The 22,798-nt window shown below is 41.7% G+C and overlaps 1 protein-coding gene across 1 annotated transcript in view; it reads left to right on the forward strand.

Annotated features, from left to right (window-relative positions):
• The window catches only part of syngr1b (synaptogyrin 1b), a gene marked incomplete at both ends in the record, with an annotated part of 124,176 nt that overhangs the window by 50,135 nt on the left and 51,243 nt on the right, over positions 1-22,798 (forward strand). The window contains one exon of the mRNA XM_084318584.1: positions 17,840-18,077. Within this exon, the coding sequence (XP_084174710.1) occupies positions 17,840-18,077 (238 nt within the window). The remainder of the gene's footprint in view (positions 1-17,839; positions 18,078-22,798) is intronic.

Below are 22,798 nucleotides of genomic sequence, written 5' to 3' on the forward strand. Positions count from 1 at the left end.
CTACAAGACTATTATTAAGAAGGACTGGAAGGACTGGGTCAGAAGGGGCACTGCCTGATGGAAAGTCATCAACATAACTTTCAGCTAAATGTTCAGCTGTAAAGCGGCCTTCACCAGGATCATCACATGGTTGATGACATGCTTTAAGATGCTTTCGAAACCCAGAAAAAGTGCAAAAGACATGTAAACAACCAGGCTGACCACATTTAAGACGAAGTGTCCTTCCTGAACAAAGTCCGTGGATCATCCTCAAGTGCCTCATCAGTGAATTGGCATTTGCCTGAGAGTTTTTGCAAATGAAACACAACATCTTATCAAAAAACACTGGAGCATCAGAGGCCTCAAGATAAAATATCTTCTCAGTATCAAAAGTCTGTGCAGCATCAGAGGCCTCAAGATAAAATATCTTCTCAGTATCAAAAGTCTGTGCAGCATCAGAGGCCTCAAGATAAAATATCTTCTCAGTATCAAAAGTCTGTGTAGCATCAGAGGCCCCAAGATAAAATATCCTCTCAGTATAAAAAAGAAATCAGTGCAGCATCCGAGCCCTCATCTCTTTAACCCTGGGGTTGACATTAGTGGTAGCAGCATCGATCTTGTAAACGGCGGTTTGCAAGAAGTTGTACATATTGGCCAGATCCCGGTTGTATGAGGTACCAAAGACAAAATGAGCTTTGAAAAGCTCATCAAAAGAGGCAAGAGAGTCTGGTGACTTACAAGGGATTGCATGTTTGTCAATCACAATGAAGTACTTGTGAATCACACTCCTCTGGGTCCCCACAGCAAGCAGATAGGGTTGAAGGCTCTCTGTGATGCTGTCCAAATGCCCCTGGATACTGGTCCCAGTCTGTGACAAGAGAACTTCATTAGTCTTGCTATTAAAATTAGTCACAGTTTGCAAACAGTGGTCTTTGCATGATTTCAATCATGCAGGTCAATATTAGGGACAGAACTAGGGATGCACGATAATTATCAGGCCGATATCAGCAATTATGACGTCATCCCGATAAAAGTATTGATAGCTCTGATAATAAAAAAAAATATATATATTTTTTTAACTTTTTTCTTTTCATGTCAACGTTCACACGCACAATATATGCTTATTTAGGATTTGACTTGATTCAACAACAAAGCAGTCGGGGCAATGGCAAGCCAAAAACGGTCGAAAATGTGGTTATTTGAAGTTTGGATTTTTTTCTTCTCACAACTGAGGTAGGTAGATTACATTTTTAGAGACTAAAGTACCGAAAAAGGTACCGTTGGGTACCGGTATCGATTCACAGGTACCGGTACCGTATCGGTTCAAATGTGAACAGCATCCCTACTGACAAAGCACAATACCTGTTGGTTTTTAGTTGTTCAGGGAAACACATTGTTAATGACATTGACGGATTGTAAATTTTGTGATCGACTCAAATTATATTTATTTGGAAAAATAAATATAGTCACTTTATTTGAAGAGTCAAAACTGTTCTCTTGGCTTTGTTTTGTTCATATAGTAACGCTCATGTCATGATAAATCTGGTTAGGTCAAAACTACAGGAATATACATAAAAAAATAAATAATTATAATACAATAAATATATATATCGGTTATCGGTATCGACCTTGAGGAGCAGAAAGTTATCGGTATCGATATCGGGGTCAACAAATCAATATCGTGCACCCCTAGACAGAACAGTGATCCTTCTTATACTTTAATTTAACTGTAACTAGGGATGCTCGATATTGGCTTTTTTACCGATATACCGATATTGTCCAACTCTTAATTTCCAATACCGATATCAACCGATACCGATATATGCAGGGTTTCCCCCCCAAAAAACTGAATAATGTCTTGTTGTGGAATTAACATAACATTATGCATACTTTTGACAATAAATAAAATCAGAATTTGTTCTTACTTGCCTGGGTAAATAAAGGTTGGTTATAGAAATGTAAAAAAAATAATAAATTTTTTTTTTACCGATACCGCTATTTTCCTATATCACATTTTAATGCCAATATCGGCCGATAATATAGGCAACTGTAACCTTACCTTTATGAACTTCACAAGGGAGTCAATGGCTTGTCTGGCTGAGAGCTTTCCCGGTCTCTTGTTGCGGCCCTGAGGTGATGGTGGCATGAGGTGGACAAGGAGCAAGAGGGAGGACATCTCACTGTCCCATCCTGAAAATACAAAAAATGAAATTAAAAAAATCAGAAATACATTTGACTAAAAGCTGTGTTTCCATTTGTTTAAAAAACAATTCACCCTTCCATTATTATATTCCTTTAATTCAAGCATACCATTGTTCAGTTATATTGTGTCTGTTGTGGATTCAGCATTCTGAAGCAGGTCTTGAAGGTCGCCGGTCTGGGTGAGGCCACGGCTTTGTTCAAGGACTTTCTGCCTGCAGAAAGTAGGCCACTTCTCCAGGAACTTTGCAGAGATGTCATCACCAAACATCAGACTGAAATCCTGCTCAATCTGCAGACAAGATGGAATAAAACATGGTTGAAATTTTTTTGTCATACATTGTTAAATAGTAGGGCTGACCCTATTAATCGATTAGTCGACTAATCGGTCGAAAGGGGCCGTAGTCGACTGGCCAACCTCTTAGTCGAATATAATATTATAAAAAAATATATATATATATTTTTTTTATTTTTTTCAAAAGAAAAGAGGCATAGAAGCGTGGCTAACGCTAATGGCAGGCATACCAGAGGCTAACTGCCTACGAAAACAGGCACAGAGGCACTGAAAGAGGATTTCACCCGTCTAATGAACACACTATACTAGACAAATATCAAGATGTATCCATCAGTGGACCAATTGCATGCTTTTGCAGAGGACAAGAAGCCTTCAGTCGACTCCTTCAGACATTAAGCACCCCCCACAGCCCAAATGGAATGATAAAAAAAAAGATTATATATATATATATTTTTTTTTACAATCCTAGTCGACCATCCAAATCCTTAGTCAGGGACAGCCCTATTAAATAGGTTCACCCTATGACCAGGGATGTGATCTAAATTGTTTAAAAAGGTCATTTTTAATTTCAGTTAGACTTTAATGCAAGCCACATACCATTCCTGTGATGTCTAGGAATCGTGGAAAGGTGGTGAATATTTCAGAGGACTTAATTGGGTCATGCACCATTTCTTGGCGATGGGTGAAGGTCTGTTTCATCTTCTCCTTGATGATTGCTTCATCAGTTGTATGCTTCATCAGTGCACTGGCCTCACGACACTGGGTGTCTGTGGTTAGCTGGTTTTCCTCACAGAAGGGGGCTCTGTCGCCAGAATTTGGACCACCTGTAACAGTGTAGAAACCACACATACTGCTGCAATACTTTCCAGTGATATGCATTTACTATAATGATCCATCTTCACAGTTGCTAGATAAACAGTGGACTGGGACAATCAAAATTACATACCGATCAGTGGCTGAACATTACGGCTCTTCTTTTGTCCCTCTGATGCTACTTTTTGAAGTGATTTCACCCTCCACGCCAGAAACCCACTCCCATCTACTGGATTGTAATACTGCTCCTAAAACACAAGAAGTAAAGAGAAAAAAAAAGTTTTATTTGGTTTAAATGGGCATGTGTAAATGTGTTTATTTCTCTCCTTAAAACTTAACACATGCCCTTCTCTGAAGAATTGCTAAAATCAAGGTCAACAGGTAGGACATCTGTGGTTCTGAAATTGTTGAGGTTAGGAGAAATGGTCAGCATACAGAAATGTTAACAAATATTTAGTTGAAATCGTACTCCGCACAGCCCTATTTTAAGCAATTCCAGAGAAGTGAGGAGTAAAGGGGTTGGTGTTTTATGTACCATGCATGTGATTGGATAATGTTATGCATAATGTTGTGTTAATTCCACGACAAGAGATATGTAGCCTAATGTTAATTACCTGAAATTATTCCTTTTGGGGGGGGGGGGGGGGGGGGGGGGTGGAGAAACCCTGCATATATCGGTATCGGTTGATATCGGTATTGGAAATTAAAGAGTTGGACAATATCGGTATATCGGATATCGGTAAAAAAAAGCCAATATCGAACATCCCTAGAAATTATATAACAAGAATGACCTATAAACATAATAATTGTTAGACTAGAAGTCTTTATTTGTCATGCAGTTTTAACACACACACGCAAGATGGGCGACCCACAGGAACACACACACACATGCACTGAGTCGCCGATGAAATGTCTCTCTGCACTTTTCCCTGATGTACTTACATATCCCAAATTGCCCTGGGGATCGGCCAGGTATGGGAATAAGGCAGTGATGCCCTTTGCGTAGTCTTCTTTAACACGCCTTGAAGGACTCGTCCTACAGTGCACACACACACAAGTATGAGATCCAAACAAAAGTATTGCTGTGCCAATGCCTTCTGCACAATCTATGTAAAGCGCTTTGGATAACCATTTATCATTTACCAATTCTGCAAAAAGGAGGATCTTAGTAAAAACCAAAAATGTGTATTGGGTGCGTAATGTTTAGATGACAACATACCCATGCTCTTTTGCCATGTGCGCAACCAATATCTTCACCATGTCGCGTCTTCTGGTATCCGTTAGGGTTTTTGTCCGAGCATAATCGGCAATGATCCTCTCTCCTCCAGCTGTGTCCCTCAGAATCTTTTCAGTCATCTAAGCGGGAGTAAAAAGGGGGACACACACACACACATGGATAGACAGTCATATTTTTAAGCATTGTTCCCACAGGCCCCTAAATTTGGTGGCCAAGTATATTTAACCCTTTCACTGCCACACTACAGAAGGTTAACCCTTTACTATCACACTACTGACGGTTACCGTCGGTAGTGTGATAGTAAAGGGTTAACCTTCTGTAGTGCGGCAGTGAAAGGGTTAACCTGCTGTTGTGCGGCAGTGAAAGGGTTAAGGTGACAAATGTAAACCATGACCCCCCCCCATTTTCTCCCCAATTGTACTTGGCCATCCCCAATGCCCATGCTACCCCTTTATCAGAGTCACCATCTCCATTTCAAACAGTCATATGCAAAGCTTACCAGAGTGAGACGAGTCAGGTCAGCACCGTTTCTTGGAGCAGGACTAGACTGCAAAATGATGGTGTCATCAGACTCCCCCTCATTGTCTGCACCAGAGCTGAGAACGGAGCTTTGGCTGGAGTTGCTTGCAGAGGTCCTCACTGAATCTAACAATCATGTAGACATATAAGTGTGATTAGATTAGAATGTTTGTGACAAGTGTAATGTAAAAAGGCCACATTAGATTAGGAAGGATCCACACGTTACATTGGGCATATATACAAAGATCATTTCAAAGTACAAAAATATACAGTACCTGTGTGACATTTTAGGTTAGCCAGGACACGTGTAGCCTTTTTACAATGCATCCGCGTTTCCGGCGCTCTGATTGGCCAGGTCATGTGACATGTGCGCCCAATAGCGTGTTTGCCCATTTCCGCGTCGAACAGCCTGCAAACTACCTGGCGTTCTATCGCCATGCTCTAAGACAAACTCTAACCTTAACCAACTTCGAAGAGTGCCCTTAACCAGTGTAGAAACTTGCCGTCCCACGATTGCCGCTCATGTCACATGACCTGGCCAATCAGAGCGAAAAAACGGGAACCCGGAAACGCGGATGCGTTGTAAAAAGGCTTCAAGCAGCCAGGACTGTATGGATGAGGCTATAAGGCTCCATGTTATCAACTCACCTTCAGGATTTGAGTCTTGGGGTGAACAAATCTCCAACACACCCAGGTCTGGTTTCTTTAGAAGAAACTGAAACGCCTCGTCGACTTCAGTGTTTGAGTCATCATAGACCTTTAAGTCCAAGGTACTAGGAATTTCAAATTTCTTGGCAACTATAGACAAAACAAGATTGCACAAGCTTATTGATAAATCTGTTGTGCAATTTATTTAATTTGTATTAATTAAAATGTCATAAAATGGGATATTAAAATAGCCACTGAAAATTTGATCATATGAGGAAGATTGACAGCCTTAATTGACATACTTAACACCGGTTCCTGACAGGCAGCGAGCGTGCGAACTGGAGACGAAATCGTGCGCGACACTGTCCTGATATGAGGCGGCGCGTGTCCGGGTGTGTCTGTGTGTGTGTTACCTGGAAGCACACGGGGGCAAAGCAGCCTGCGATTCTTGACCAATAAAAAGTGTTTAGGGGCGTGACTCGGCTGCGTAATCGCTCAACTAGAGACACAGCGAGCGAATATTTGAGGGGGGAACGACATCGCCGCTCAGTTCGCTGTCGCTCGAGGCAGGTCAGGATAGTCTGATTGAAACGAATACATTTTAATCATTTTCGCAATCACGCTCGCTCGCGTCGCTGCCTGTCAGGAAGGGGTGTAAGACATTGATTGGTTCACTCTATCCTAAATAAAATGGATTGTGCTTTGTACTGTAGGCCTACAGCTTAAATTAACATGCAGGGAAAGCCTAAACTGATACCCAGTATGTTGTTGCATAGGGCAGTGGTTCTCAAACATTTCATGTCAAGGACCCCCCCAAATTGACAATTAGCCCACAGACCCCCATTTGAAAAGATGTGCCATGGACCCCCATAAGACAATATTTGTACGGCTCTAGCAGTGATTCTCAACCATTTTAATTCCAAGGGCACCCATTTAATGGCATTTGTATCTTTGGGACCCCAATTTATATGGTAAAATCAATGTTAATTTAACTCTTGACGGTGTACAATGGACGTTGGGGTCCATTTGTACACCGTCAGAGTTACAGACCAATAAGGGTCCATTTGGTTCCTAACTATCAAGGCGGACGCCATTTTGAGAACCAACGGCACGCTGTGCAAAATGTTTCACTCAATTGGCCCTCAAAACAGATGAATTTCTGCCGGTCAATGTGTTTAACACGTACAGCCTGCATCTGATGGCAAATAAATTATAACAGTTACTAAGATGATATAGGGCACAACAACTCATGCATTATGAGGAGTGTTACAATTAGAAAATATTACAAAAGCACCATACAGTAAATTTCGCTGAGTACATTTTACTCAAACTGAGTAAAACTTTACTCACGTCTTGGGCTCAAATTGACTCAGTTTGAGTAAAATTTACTCTGTGAAATTTACTGTGAGGCTATCTAGTTCCACAAGTTTCCATTATATTATACATGGAGGCAGAACACACATACCTAACATTACGGTGATGGAGCGTCTCACAAATCTATGTGCACGTGCACCCGTTAACGAGCGACAGTGAAAAGTGTCTGGGCGGAAACAAGCGCTTGACAGTTTGGTTCCGCATTAAGAGTCAATCCACAATCTAGAGGCGAATTGTTGGGCATTCATTCAAATTAGTCAACCCAGTACAATGGTTCAAATAGGGCTGGGCGATAAAACGATAACGATAACTATCGCGATAAATTATTTCCTTGAAATAAACATGAAACGTGGTCGCAAAGTTTCGATATATCGATTTTCCAAGCTTGGCTCTGTTCAGCCTCGGCTCAGCACACTCACTAACAACAACCAACCTTACGTGATGACGTGCTACGCACAACAGCTAACAACCAATCAGTGAAGGAGATGGCCGAGATCGACGGAGACCCGGAAGGAGACCCAGAGCGGTAGGACTCACTCAACAACAAGGCTTGCTAGGCTAATTAGCTTGCACGGCGTTGTTTTATATAATTACGTGCCGAGTATGTGTGTGTGGTGAATTCTGAGGCCACGTTTATAGTAGTGGGGGTATACAGTGGTAGTCGTTTCAATATATTGTGGCGGAAGAGAGTATTTTAGTGTGATATTTAGCACATTGTCATGGTCATATCGCCCAGCCCTAGGTTCAAATAAACACTTGTTGAACCGAACAGTGCGTCAAATTAACTTGTTATGTCCATTTACCGCTAGTAAAACAGTCAACCTACAGCACATCGCGGCAAATTTACGTGACTCTATTTAGAGTAAAACACACGTCGTCTCTGCCACCGTTTCAGCAAAATCCGCCAACATGTAACATATAATTGTTCCATCTCCTGTACTATGTCTACTTGTCTTGTATGTTCTTAATACGTCAGTTTTTGTATGGATATAGTTATATCACTACTTTTAACAACAGCCTACAGGCATGGTCTACAGGTATGGTCTCAGGCCTATACAGGTAGCCGCATGCAGGTGGAAATTAGCTTCTGGCTAACACTAGCTCATATACATTTTACATGAAAACCGACATGTTGATTAATGTGCACTGTCCCTGATAGCAATACTGTTGATAATTGAATACTCGTGTTGCACCGACGTACCTGTTCTTAAGTTATTGTCCATAAAACTGTAAAACGTTTATTTAATAGCGTGCGTGCAAACGTAGCAGCTAACATGCTAACATCGTGATAGATGGCTCTGTGGCTTAGCTGTAATGTACGGTGACTCTATTTAGAGTAAAACACACGTCGTCTCTGCCACCGTTTTAGCAAAATCCGCCAACATGTAACATATAATTGTTCCGTCTCCTGTACTATGTCTACTTGTCTTGTATGTTCTTAATACGTCAGTTTTTGTATGGATATAGTTATATCACTACTTTTAACAACAGCCTACAGGCATGGTCTACAGGTATGGTCTCAGGCCTATACAGGTGGAAATTAGCTTCTGGCTAACACTAGCTCATATACATTTTACATGAAAACCGACATGTTGATTAATGTGCACTGTCCCTGATAGCAATACTGTTGATAATTGAATACTCGTGTTGCACCGACGTACCTGTTCTTAAGTTATTGTCCATAAAACTGTAAAGCGTTTATTTAATAGCGTGCGTGCAAACGTAGCAGCTAACATGCTAACATCGTGATAGATGGCTCTGTGGCTTAGCTGTAATGTTGCAAATTAGTTACACACATTGCTGTTTAATAAATTAACAAATAACAATAATAATCTTACCTGGTATTTGGAATCCAACTTGATCCAAGAGAAGGAAAATATCGCTGTATTGCGCTCTTGCTGCTACACCTGAGCTTGAAGCGACGACTTGCCGAGAGAGAAAGATGGCGTCGTCACCTTTGGAAATTATATTGATAGTAGGCGTGACCAATGCTGTATTACTCCAATAGAAACTCTTCTGGAACTTTACTCTCACTCTATTGGCCACAGGCAGTGGTGCAGTGGCAAATTGACAGTAGGTCAAACGCTCCACGCGCGTGCACGCGCGCATGCACAGTTTTGTTTGGCACAGATTTTTTTTTTTTTTTTTTTGCCTTGAAATAGAGAAGCTGAAAAAGGTAGCAGGATGTTGCCTATATTGTCAACAGATATGGTTGAAAAACAAACAATGTTTTAAATGTATTGATACAATTTCTTTAATTGAATCAACTTAAACTAGAAAAGTAAATACAAACTAAATTAACAATGTAAGTTACATTGTTAATTTAGTTTGTATTTACTTTTAGTTTAAGTTAATTCAATTAAAGAAATTGTTTTACACACAAACACAAAAGCAAACTTAAAATAATCAGACAACTTGTGTTTACTTGGTTCTTTATTTTGAGAAGGGGAAAAAGTACACATCACTTACATTTTTTCAATGTAATTTGTTTCACAACAGTGGTTTCAAAACAGTTTCAAGTTTCTTTAATAGTTGTCATACAGAAGTACAGAATACTTTTATACAAAATGCTTCTTACTGTTACGCTCCAGAGACTGTGCTAGACAAGATAAGTATGAAATAAAATAAAGTAGCATGTAAAAAGAAGTAAAAATAGAGGTCCCAGTGTTCAGTATAGAATTATGTACAATGTTCGATGCAGACTAGAAGTAACTGAGTTACCATACAATCAGTCAAGCAAGTGAAGTGTCTTGCTTAGCTTCATTTAGCTCTATCTAAGTTCATTGATCGTATAGTTTTCTATTACCCTTTTCCTCTGCATTGGTTAGGTATTTTTCTCAGATGTTCGGTTCAAGTGAAGGGAGACGGACAACGTGGTCAAGATCAACGGGCGGCGGTTGTTTATTAATAAAACCACAGCTTTAGGAATCAACAAGTACATCGTCTCTTTGGTTCAAATCTAATTGTCTCTTACATTCAATCTAATCGTCTCTCGGTGCTGTTCGCTGTCTCAGGTTGTCCATGGCAACAACGAGTCCTCTCTTAGTGGTTTGCTGTCTGGTTGTCACGGCAACCTCGCTTTCGGATCCTTGGAGGTTTGGGAGCGCTTGGTTCTTTCATCTACCCTCGGTGGAGTCTGCTATGAGCCTCGGCTCGGTCATCTGGTCTCAATTGGTCCTCTGTGTCATCGGCTCTTCAGTAGCCTGAGTGGCGAGTCTCCCTCTGTCGGTGGAGGTTTTCAGCGCTCCAGCTGCGATGCGATCCCTGTCATCGTCTGGGTCTCCCTCTCGCTGTGTCAAGGCTCTGCTCTCGAGTTCTGTGTGTCTCTCCAGGTCCTTTCTGGTCTCCTCCTCCCGTCACCGGGTGTGTGTCTCAGCGCTTCCCCAGGTCCCTTCTGGGTGTGAGTCGTGTGTCTTTGTCCGTCGCCATCAGCCCTTTTTATCAGAGAGAGAGAGAGAGAGAGAGAGAGAGAGAGAGAGAGAGAGAGAGAGAGGGGAGAGAGAGAGAGAGAGAGAGCCCTGCCTGCCTATTCACGTTTCACAATCTGCCATCCTTATTGGGCCACATTCCAGCAGAAACCTGTCTGCTGGTGTCCTGTGTCCACATGTTACACAATTTCTTCTGCTGACACAACCGTTGGGGTCTTCTGACAACGGTTTTCACAGTCTATGGGGAGACAGACTGGCTCTTGATGCATAGCTAATAAAACATGAGCTATTTCCATCTACAAACTCTTTACCATTCTGTAATTGCATTTTAGAATACTAAGATAATTCTTTATTGTCTAGCCAGTGACTCACTGTCTTGTCTTCAGTTGGGTCCACTTTTTACTTTATTTGATTGAACTATTTATCTTACTGTTTGTTTTTCCTATTCTAAAGTACGCTGTAATCTAGGTTTTAGCTCTATTTTGATCACTTAGTATTTTGTTCAGTATTAACATTAATTTACAAACAATGTCTTTGTATTTGGTTCACTTATGGTCAACTTTTCATGCCTGCCAAACCTATTTATCTAAGGTGATTTGGTATGACAGCTCACTTTTAACATAATGGTCCTTTCTTTACATATGTGTTGCAATGTTTTCTAAGGCCATCTAACTAATCTCTCTGACAAAGCCATTAGTTTTCTCTATATCCTTAAGGTCTAAAAACCGTCTAGTCTAACTATTAGAGTGGCATTCTACTGTGTAAGGGGAGATTTCCAAATAGTCTGTGTCACCTTTCTGACCTCTGGGTTAGTCAGCAGCAGCCGTGTTGTAACCTGAAGTTCCTTCCGTAGGGTAAATATGACCTTTATGATCTCAACGGTTATTCTCAGTTTGTTTTAGTTCTCAACGATAGTTCTCCTTTCGGCCTGTCTTACTATAGTCCTGAGGGGTCAGTTTTATTGTCTTAAGGTCAGCCATCTGTTTCTGGGGAGTCAACCTGCCTCAAGCCTAGGGTCTCAGAAATAACTTCACATGGTGTACTCTACATGGCCCTTCTCTATCAATCAGCATTTTGTCTTTCTAATCATTTTCCTTGTACATTTCACTTGCATTTATTCATGTTTTCATTTAGAAATATACGACACAAGCCCCCACCAAGTGGTCCTGGGCCTATGATTTGGTTTTGCTATCCTCGTTCTCTTGTCCTCAGCTGAGCGATGGCCTCTCAGCCAAGTTGCAACATATGTTGTTGAATCCCAGAACTCTGGAGGTGGCCCGTTGATCTTAATGAACATCAAAGATGCTACCCGTGAAATCATTAACCGTGTGCGTGTTGGGGTGATAATTTGATTCATGGCACTGAATCCCCTTTCACATTCTGCAGTGCTACATGGAATTACTTTTGTGCAATTCAATAAAGGCCTAAGCTCATCGGGTATCATTTCTCCATTGCTCTCAATAAAGTCCCTGAATCCATCAATAGTACTGTTAAGGGGCAGCTTGAATCTTTTGCACAGATGCCTTATTTCCACCTCGCCAAATCCTAGTGGCATTTCTTTTGGCCAGCTTTTACACTCAACAACTTGGAGTTGTGCAAGCAATTGAACATACTGTGCTTCAGACTCTTTCTGTGCCACTAATGATGACCCCTTAAAAGATGCAGTGGTGAACAACCGATTAGTTAGATTATCACTCAGACTTCTGATAAACTGTTTCCGGTTGATGGAAACGATTTTCGGTCTGTCTGTCAGATCAACTGTGCCAAATTTACCTGCTTTTACTGCAGTTTCAGCTTCAAGGACTTTGTTGCCTTGTTTTTCTCCCATTACATCAATGAATTTAATGCAACGCCTCATACGTTTGTCTGCAGAGGTTAGTGTCATTTGGCGGTTTTGCAGAGCTTCTGAAAGAATGCTTAACTCACTTAGGGTGTCGTACAGCAGTGCTAAATCTAGCAAAAACTGATATGAAGTCATTTTCCTGAATAGACCTTCATATGTTTTCCTATCAGCGCTCTGTCGTCTCGCATCTGTCATTGCCATGCTGAAGTGAGCACAAAGTGCATCATAACCATCCCACACTGCAGACACTGTGCGGAAAGAACTGGATACCCATCTTGTGTCTAGCAAACGGCCAATTTTTCTCACTTGTTTTTCCAGGCCGGCTGCACACACGTTCAGTTGCTCTTGGTTTAGTGGTGATCTACTGTACACAGTATACAATTTATCCATAAACATCTGGAAATGGTTCATAGCTGTGATATCATTAACTGTGTCACCTACAGCAAGTTCCAGACGGTGATTTAAGCAATGCCAGGTCAATATGTTAGGATACAGTTCCGACAGTTTTGCAGCTATACCAGCTTTGCGTCCCAACATGACACTGGCTCCATCACTTGCAAATGCAACCAAGTGCTTCTTCAAATATGCATCATCAAAGCCATGTTCACTGAGGCATTTCAACAGATGGTGCATAATCGTTTCTGCTTTTTGGTTGGGAAGTTCAATCAGATCTAAAAATAAGAACTCTGGGTCCAGGTGCTTGTAACTTTCAGTTTTGAGGTACACAATCAGTGTAGTTTTATCTGCAAGGGTAGTTGACTCATCAATCAGAACTGAAATTTTACCTTCTATGGATTGGATTTGTTTGCAAAAAATGTTGCGCATTTCTGTACCTATATGCGTGGTGATGTTTGCTGCACTCTCTCTTGAGTGCAAGCTGAAGCCAGTGTCAGACCCAGTTCTCTCTAGTAAAGCCAGCAGATTAACACTATCTGAAAACGGCCTGTCCGCCTCTGCTAAATAGTACACAGACTGGAAAACATTATTTGTAGCCGTCAGTTCTGATACGAGCATGGTGTCAGTGGATTTCTCAATTCTCTGTTTTTTTGTGTCATTGAGAATACGTTCTGCTTGGAGATGCACACTTGAGTTGTTGTGGATACACACCTTTCTCCTGAGAGTCATCAGCATAGCAGATTTTACTGTTCCACTGTGTGTGATCTCGTAGTTAGTCGATTCTGCTGCAAATCGTTGACCTCTGCTTTTCTGAGCGTCTGCGGCTGAGCACACTTTACAGCCGAACTTCCCATCTTTACAATCCAGCCACGGGTATTTGGCCTGTCGTTCTTTCCACATCTTGTCTGACCATAGGGCAGGTATCGGTGAAGCTGTACTGGAATCAGGTTGAACAATTCCATCTCCCTGCTGAAAAAACAAACAAAGACAGAAAAAAAACATCAAAACACATTCCAAACTTATGAAAGACAATGACACATCAAATGTATATACACTCTTGTATAGATGTAGCAGTACTGTCTATCTGTATGTCGTGTATGTCATATATGTTATGATGAATTGAAAATGGGGGACCCTGATGTAAACAAGACGAAAGTCTTTCTCTGGTCTGCATCCCCTTAACAATTGTATGTATTTAGCTGTACTGTACCCATTCTGCAATCTGTTAATAAACTTTTCAATCAATTACTTACATTATTCGTGTCATTCAGTGATGGTGGTGCTTTTTTTCTGGTGGGCATGGTTTCATGGTCCTCCTGTGATTCCTGTTGATACAACAAACCAGATAACATTAGAACATATACATTACAGCAGATTTAACCAGCATATTAAGAGCATGTTCTCTACTGTGCAGAGAACATCAAAACACATTCCCAGCGTATGAAAGACAATGACACTAATTGCCTCTATGGATGGGCTGCAAGTTAACATTCCATGGCAATGACAGACACAGCCCATCGTTCACACCAAACCTGATGAGGGGCAGGGATTCAATGTGAAACGCCCTACCCAAAGCTGTAAAGGAATGTGAATCACTATTCAAAAACACTCAAAACCCAGTTGTACAATAAATGACCAAGTATGGCTTTGTCAGTATTCCAATGTACAGTGTGCCCCCCCCCCCCAATGTACAGCCCCCCACCCACTCAACCTCCTCCAATGTACAGTTTCTACGTCAAATGTATATACACTCTTTTTCTGGACACTTTTTGTATCACAAACAGTACTGTATTTGTAAATCTGGTATATGTCATAAATGTATAGATGTAGCAGTACTGTCTATCTGTATGTCGTGTATGTCATATATGTTATGATGAATTGAAAATGGGGGACCCTGATGTAAACAAGACGAAAGTCTTTCTCTGGTCTGCATCCCCTTAACAATTGTATGTATTTAGCTGTACTGTACCCATTCTGCAATCTGTTAATAAACTTTTCAATCAATTACTTACATTATTCGTGTCATTCAGTGATGGTGGTGCTTTTTTTCTGGTGGGCATGGTTTCATGGTCCTCCTGTGATTCCTGTTGATACAACAAACCAGATAACATTAGAACATATACATTACAGCAGATTTAACCAGCATATTAAGAATTAAGAGCATGTTCTCTACTGTGCAGAGAGCAAATCATTACTGAATGATTGTATTATTATTCTTCCAATGCGATTGCGTGGCAAATACATTTCTTTGTAAGAATATATCTGCATTTTGTCAATACAATATTAATCAGTGATCACATTGAATTAAAACATGATTATTTCTTGACTCTGTAAACAAAACACGCATTTGTCATGTCTCAATCTCATGATTCATGAACCAGTGCCACGATTATTTATTTCAAGATAAACAAACAGGCAAATAGCCTATAGCTTAGTCAATCTGGATAAATAAAGAAAAAAAGAAAAGCTCTTTTAACACTTTGGGTGCCGGGAACCGTCTTTAGACGTCTTTGCTGGCCATGCTAAAGTTGCCAATATTTCAAAAATCTGCGATCGGATTCATATGTCCCCTCCGCTGGCCTGAGATCCACCAGCAGGACCCACTGAGCTCTCTGGCGGTTCAGGAGCGCCATCTGGTGGCCGATCGGCGCAATCGCCAAACAGGATGTGCCATAGAGGTTGTGCTAGACGTCCGTAGTACTTCCGGGCGCTCGCTATAGGTCATGGGACTCTGGCTCGTCACGCTACACAGTGATCGATTGGCAATAACTCGATAAACAACATGATTTGGACGTATATACCATTATACAAGCTGGAGATGGACCGGGTAAAAATATATCCCATAATGATAAGATTTCTACTCTACGATGATCGCCCAACGGCGCGCGGAGACTGGGGTGAGTTTCAGCGTGTAACGTTACCGTCTTCGATACTAACTGCTATTATCAACATTTGACCCACATTAGATGATTGGTATAACGCTGCCCACGGAATTATAAACGCCCCCTCGCCCATCCGGTCAACATCAGATGACGTGTAGTAACTTCTAGAAGTACGTCTAGTTGGAATTTTTTATATCGCGCTGATTGCCATCAAACTGTATTTCATCATCAATATAATGCATTTCGGGCTATATATCACGTTCTGGAGAAAGCTGCAGAAAGAGATGAAAACATACTTATACATTAGACCATACTTTACTATGAATATGTGAATGAAAAAGTTTAACGTTGCTACACAATGAACAATACATATAGGACTTTGAATGGGCCCTAATAATGGCAATGTAGCAATAGAATTTAAAAAGTTATAGCCCTGCAAAGAAGGGGACTTTCTCCATAGACAAATAGCGCTGGCAATCTATGGTATATCATGAATTTAACCTTAGGCAGCCAAAGTGTTAAATGCGTTACTTGCCTTGTTGTACTGGAGTGGCAAGGGGACTGCTGGACTCAGTGGACTCGGAGGCGCCGGCGTCGGACTCGGAGGAGGTCGAGGTAAAGCGAAACTGAGTTTGCTTTGTACGAGCTGCTGTAGCTGCATCTTTCTTCTCTTGGGCGGCGGTGGCATCCTTGCGTTGCAGGTAGGAACATGAACATGATACTATTGTTGTTGTCAAAATGATCCGTTTATACCGTGTACTCGCGGACGTGGTTGGAGACACTCTACCTGTGCTTTTGTTATGTAAAAACGGTGGCCGCGGGCCGATACTTAGTTACAACGAATGGGAACAGCGGATTTTTGTGTGCGTGACTGCGCGTACACGCGGGAACATATCCGTGCGCGATTGCGCGTACTTCAGCCTCAGTGACCGAGGTAAAACGCCGTTTTACCGCGGTTGACCAGCACTGCACCACTGGCCACAGGCAATGATTATGCCCCAAATGGAGTAAATATGACTACTTGAGAGGAAAATAATAACTCCGTAATAATTACTCTGGGAAAATTACTCCCCAGTTTTTCCTGTGGCCCGCACATCCTTGCTTGCAGGTATATTCTTATCTTATCTTAGTCTGCTGTAGACTCTGGATTCATTCTTTTCATTTAGGCCGTTATTGAAAATAAGAACTTGTTCTTAATTAACCTGCCTATTCAAATAAAGGTTTGATGATGATGATGATGATTCTCATCCAATGGGTCACAACCCAAAAGTCCTGGGATGATCTGATTGGGCCATCAAATGCAGATCCTTTATTGTTAAAAACATGAATGAAAATGTCATATTCAATTACCAAGCATATCTTACCTCCATTTAAATGGTTTAAATGGTTTCCTATTATCTAGGAAAATACTAATATGGCATCGGGAATCTGTATCGGCAGATACTCAATATTAAATGACTCCGATAGGGGCAGAATTGATTGGGACATCGCTTATTCTTGCTTCTGGGTTTGGCGTGGGTTCTAGGAATGAAACAGACAAACTTCCCTCATCAAAGTGGGGGATAATTCCAGCGCAACAAGTGGACCATGCAGTAGAACTGCTCACAACGACTTTATGAATTTGTTTTACCTTTCTTCTCGATCAAAGCAAAGTGCTGTGGCTCCCTCCCTGGGGGGGGGGGGGGGGGGGGGGGTCGGGGGGTGTGGCACCGCTGTGAAGGAAGGGTGCGCTGCGTTTACAACAGAAGTGCAAATGAGAGCAACACGGCATGCGGCACAATAATAGTTTTATCTTGATTATCTTGTTTTCATGATCACGTGATCTGTAATTTTGGGAGACTGTAGAATTAATGGGTTATGTTATTTTCATGTTTTGATTACTATAGTTTTCACGGTGCTGCTAAGGTGCTATGAAGGTGCTACAGTGCTCAATGCTCAATCAATGCTGACATTGGTCCACTCTCCCTCCCTCCCTCCCCCCTCACGCTTTCCTCCCCTGCCTCCCTCCCTCCCTCCCTCACGCTCTCCTCCCCTCCCTCCCTCCCCCTCATGCTCTCCTCCCCTGCCTCCCTCCCTCCCGCTCTCCTCCCCTCCCTCCCTCCCGCTCTCCTCCCCTCCCTCCCTCCCTCACGCTCTCCTCCCCACCCTCCCTCACACTCTCATCCCTCCCTCTCTCACGCTTTCCTCCCGCACGCTCTCCTCCCCTCCCTCCATCCCTCCCCTCAGCTCTTCTCCATCGTGATCTTCGGGTGCATCGCCAATGAGGGCTACATCAACCGTCCTAAGGAGGTGGAGGAGTTTTGCATCTTCAACCGCAACCAGAACGCCTGCAACTATGGCGTGTTCATGGGCTCCATGGCCTTCCTCTGCTGCCTGGCCTTCGTGGCGCTGGACGTGTACTTCCCCCAGATCAGCAGCGTGAAGGACCGCAAGAAGGCCGTGCTGGCTGACGTCGGGGTGTCAGGTAAAGCTTCAGTAGCTATTACTTCAACCTATATCTCAAGCCCCGCCCTCTTTTCTTGATCCTCCAATCACAGCGGTCACTTTCTCCTCTGTGTGTGTGTGTCTGTATGTATATTTCTTAATGCCACTTTTTACTTGAAAGTGTCACAGTATTCTCTCTTTCTTTGTGTTTGACTCTTTTAAAGTGTTTGTTACTTAATTGTTTTCTCTTCTTTAGTTAAATGTTTGGAAATATAGGTATATGTACTGTATGTGTACGTTTTTGTACACCCCAGGAAGAATAGCTGTTGTTTAGGTGACAGCAAATGGGGATCCAATAAACAATAAACAGTTGTGATTGGAGGGTCGAAAAAAGAGGGTGGGGCTTGATAATTGACCTATATCAAGCCCTGCCCTCTTTCTTCCTCTTTATACTTACACATACTAACCATAACTATCACGTTTTGGTCCAAATCCAAGTCCGAATCCAAATCCAAGGGTTGCAATTTAGCTAGTTGATAGTTGTGGTATGATCAACACATTGGTTAACTTGTATACTCATACAAACCATAAACCATACGCTCATTCGTTAACATTGACCCACTGACAAAAACAAGGCTGTTCTGACTGATGATAATTACATTATATTACACTCTATCCACAACCACGACCATGTAACTTTAAACTGAGGCCCATAAGAAGTCTATGTTGGCTGGATATATGAAGTGTCAGCTAAGAAATGTGGACCTATACTGAGTTATAGACCTGTTCACTGTCCAGTCCATGTCAGACTCAGTGTGTACGCGCGTCAAGGGGGCAAAAGGAACGCAATCCTGGTCAGAACAACGGGGCAGACTACCATATATTTGCATTTGTTAGCCATGCTAGCCATCTAAACAATCAATCCATGCCAAAGCTAGATATATAAAAGGTAAAGGACTCACACTCACAGCTGTGCTGATTTGGCTAAATGGTATCCAGCCGTTTTCGTTTGAAACAACTTTTAGTCAGGGGAGTGTCATGGTTTCACCATAGAGCCCCGTCATACGTTTTTTTTAGCGCAGCAGCTCGCACAGGTAGGGGGCAACTTAGTCACGTGACTCAGTTGGTATTGCTGATTGGCTCGAGCGCGGTGTGTTTGTAAACAGCGAACAGGTCTATAGAGATGTTTACTGGACACAAGTAGGGTTGGAAACTGTGACTTGTTAGTGCCCCACAAATGGAATGTCTAGAGACCTTCTTCACATGTCAAACTAATTCGCCTAATCTTATGTATCTTATATTTTCACCACGGTACAAATGCAGAGAACAATGAACCAGGGACGCGGGAAGTCAGTCAAAGTTGGGGGTGCTGAGATAACTCATAATATAACGTCATATGCGCATGCGCATCATTCGTGATTTTCCATTAATTTGAAAGGTCAACATTTTACACTACAACAGACAGCAAACTTGAATACCAACATGTGGACAGTTCACACACGAAATGCAGCAGTTCTTTTCCTAATCAGAAGACGATTTATTGTGGATTTAGATGCAGCAGGGTAGCAACAAGGCACTTAACTTTCACGCACTGGGCACAGGATCGGGTTAGGGTTAGGGTTAGATTTCATGAATAATCATAGGCATCTAACAGTCAGCACTAGTGACAATTTACACATTTACACATTTTTGTGACAGAATGAATTGAACACACAGCAACCATATTAATAACGAGTAACTGGACTTTTCTCTCAGTGACGTCGGGCCGCCAGCCGCACATACTATTGTTGTGACTAAGATCAAACAAGTGAGCGCAGGAGAGATAATAAAAACATATTTGCCTACCTTAATTAAGAAGACGGTAGAACAGCGCCAGTTGTGCTCATGGGTGGTGGAAATAAACTCCCTTGTGATAACACGAATGTCCAGTGAGTCCAGAACTTCACAGACCGAAAGGCCAGCTCCAAAACAACAGTCTGTGCAGTATTTTGGTCTTTGGCAACAACTTGTTGTGAGAGCATTAAAAAAATCATATATTCTTTTATTTTTAGAAATGTTTTGAGACACAAGTAGTAAGTTACCCATTACTGTTCAACCTCAACCGCGATCCTTCGTGCCCAATCCACGTCACGCAATGTGTGTGCGCTGTGTTTGTGCGTCAGGTCAGAATCAGATACACAGAAAATATCATTTAAAAGAAATAAAACAGAGGGTGGATTTCAATCATTTAAAAAACAACCATGTTTTAGACTGCTTACAGTAAAATCCTACCTCAAAAAAGAAAGTTTTTTTATTGATTTCATTTCTCAACATTTTGGTCATGCAGTTACAACTCCCTGCCAACAGGTGAGGGTGCTGCAGCACCCTCAGCACCCCCCCCCCCCTTCCTGTGTCGCTGCAATGAACAAATGCAGAGAAAAGCATTTTTTAATGAAGTCCTTAAAATACCTGTGAGGAGAGGGGGTGGACAAAAGAGGAGGAGAGGGGAGTGGAGAGAAGAGGAAGAGAGAGGAGAGAGAGGAGGAGAGAGTGGAGAGGAGGAGATAGGGGAGTGAAGAGAGGGGAGTGGAGAGGAGGATAGAGGGGAGTGGAGAGAAGAGGAAGAGAGGGGAGTGGAGAGGAGGGGAGAGGAGGAGGAGGGAGGGGAGTTGAGAGAAGAGGAGGAGAGAGGGGAGTGGAGAGGAGAGGAGAGGAGGAGAGAGGGGAATGGAGAGGAGATGGCACTGTTGTTTCAGAAACATGGACAGCGCTAGTACCTATCAGCCTGCCATAATGCCTCCAAGAAACTAAATGTATCCTGATGGATCTTCATGAATAAATGTTGTTTATTTCACAGATAGGTGTTTCCTTGCGGATTCCTATCATATGATTGTGTTTGCTGTAATGTTGATGATTTTGAGAGATTGTCTATAAAAGGAAGGAACAAAAAGGCCGCTCATGAGTCATATGAGCAAGGGTGAAGAGTAGCAGCAGGCACTGGGGCGGCTGGGTAGTGTAGAGATCTAAGCACTGGAGCGACTGGGTAGTGTAGAGGTCTAAGCACTGGAGCGGCTGGGTAGTGTAGATGTCTAAGCACTGGAGCGACTGGGTAGTGTAGAGGTCTAAGCACTGGAGCGGCTGGGTAGTATAGAGGTCTAAGCACTGGAGCGACTGGGTAGTGTAGAGGTCTAAGCACTGGAGCGGCTGGGTAGTGTAGAGGTCTAAGCACTGGAGCGGCTGGGTAGTGTAGAGCAGGGGTTCCCAGACTTTTCAGGCCGCAACCCCCAAATCACAGTGAGATTCATGTGGGGAACTTTGGTGTGTGTGTGTGCTCTGATGAATGAGAACTGCTGTCTTGTCCCATTGTGTGGGTTTGTGTCTGAGACGACGAGTGGCTTGCGTGTGTTGCGGAGGAGGAAGTAAACATTGCCATGTCTTTTTTTTTTATCAATTTTTTTTATTATTATTCACATGAAACAAGACAACACATTAAACACAATCACAATACATAGAACTTCACAAGAAAATAACAAAAACAATAATAATACAGAATAACAATTTATACAGACAAAGAGAAAAGAAAACAGAGTTCAACCTTCTAAATTTTTAAATCCAAGGGGTACTATCTAATAAATGGTCTTTCCCAGTGTTCAGCCCCGATTCCCGGCTGTGTGCCCCTATATTAATAAAACGTACATCTCCAATTCAACACAAGGACCACTTTTTGAGAACACGACCCGAAAACAGAGCAAACATTGCCATGTCTTATTGTTGTCTCACTGTTCTGTCCTGTTTTGCACTTATTTATTTATCATTATTATTATTATTATTATTATTATGTTGTTCCTATTTGTGGAAAAATCAATCATGCACTGAAATGTCAAATCACGTTCCATTTGTACTTGTACAACAGGGGTGGGCAACTTTGTATATGGTGAGGGCCACAACATTTTCACAATCAATCTGGGGGGCCGCATTGTTTATCGGCAGTCCCGCCAGTAGTACCCCATCACTCAAATAGCCCATAATAGTCACAGATGTATTAAATAAGGTATATAAACCATTATAATTTGTTGTAACTTTGTTTTTATTCCATTTCAAATGCATTTCGTAATGCAATTTCAACTTTATGAATTTATAAACAGCTGAATTTAAAAGTATTGCTGTGTAACCCCAAATATATACAAAAATGATCAATTATAATTAAGACTTCTAATAAAATAAATGTATGAACTTAAAGCCCACTGCTCAACAAACACAAAGCAGCATTCCTGCTGCATTTCACTACAACAGTAAATCAAAAGTGCAATAATAAATGATTTTGTTAAATGTATAAACTTTTATCCTGCTACTAAACAAAACATTATAACACTGAAATGCATGTTATGGATATGAAGCATTCAGGAATGTTTTGTTTAGTAGCAGGATACAAGTTTATACATTTAACAAAATCATTTATTATTGCACTTTTGATTTACTGTTGTAGTGAAATGCAGCAGGAATGCTGCTTTGTGTTTGTGTTATTAGTGTTATCTGAACACTACAAAAGTAAACAAGTAAAGTGCAAGTAAAGTAAAGTGCAATACTACATGCCTCCCATTGACCCTTTATCAAACTGGCATGACATTCACCCTCGCCCCACAGTGGGTCAATAATGGTTATAATAATAATAATAATAATAATAATAATAATAATAATAATAATAATAATAATAATAATAATAATAATAATAATAATAATAATAATAATGGTCCCCTCTCTACACCTCTCCATCATCCCCCC

This window comes from Notolepis coatsorum (genome assembly GCF_963971535.1).
Source record: "Notolepis coatsorum genome assembly, chromosome: 7".
NCBI lineage: Eukaryota > Metazoa > Chordata > Actinopteri > Aulopiformes > Paralepididae > Notolepis > Notolepis coatsorum.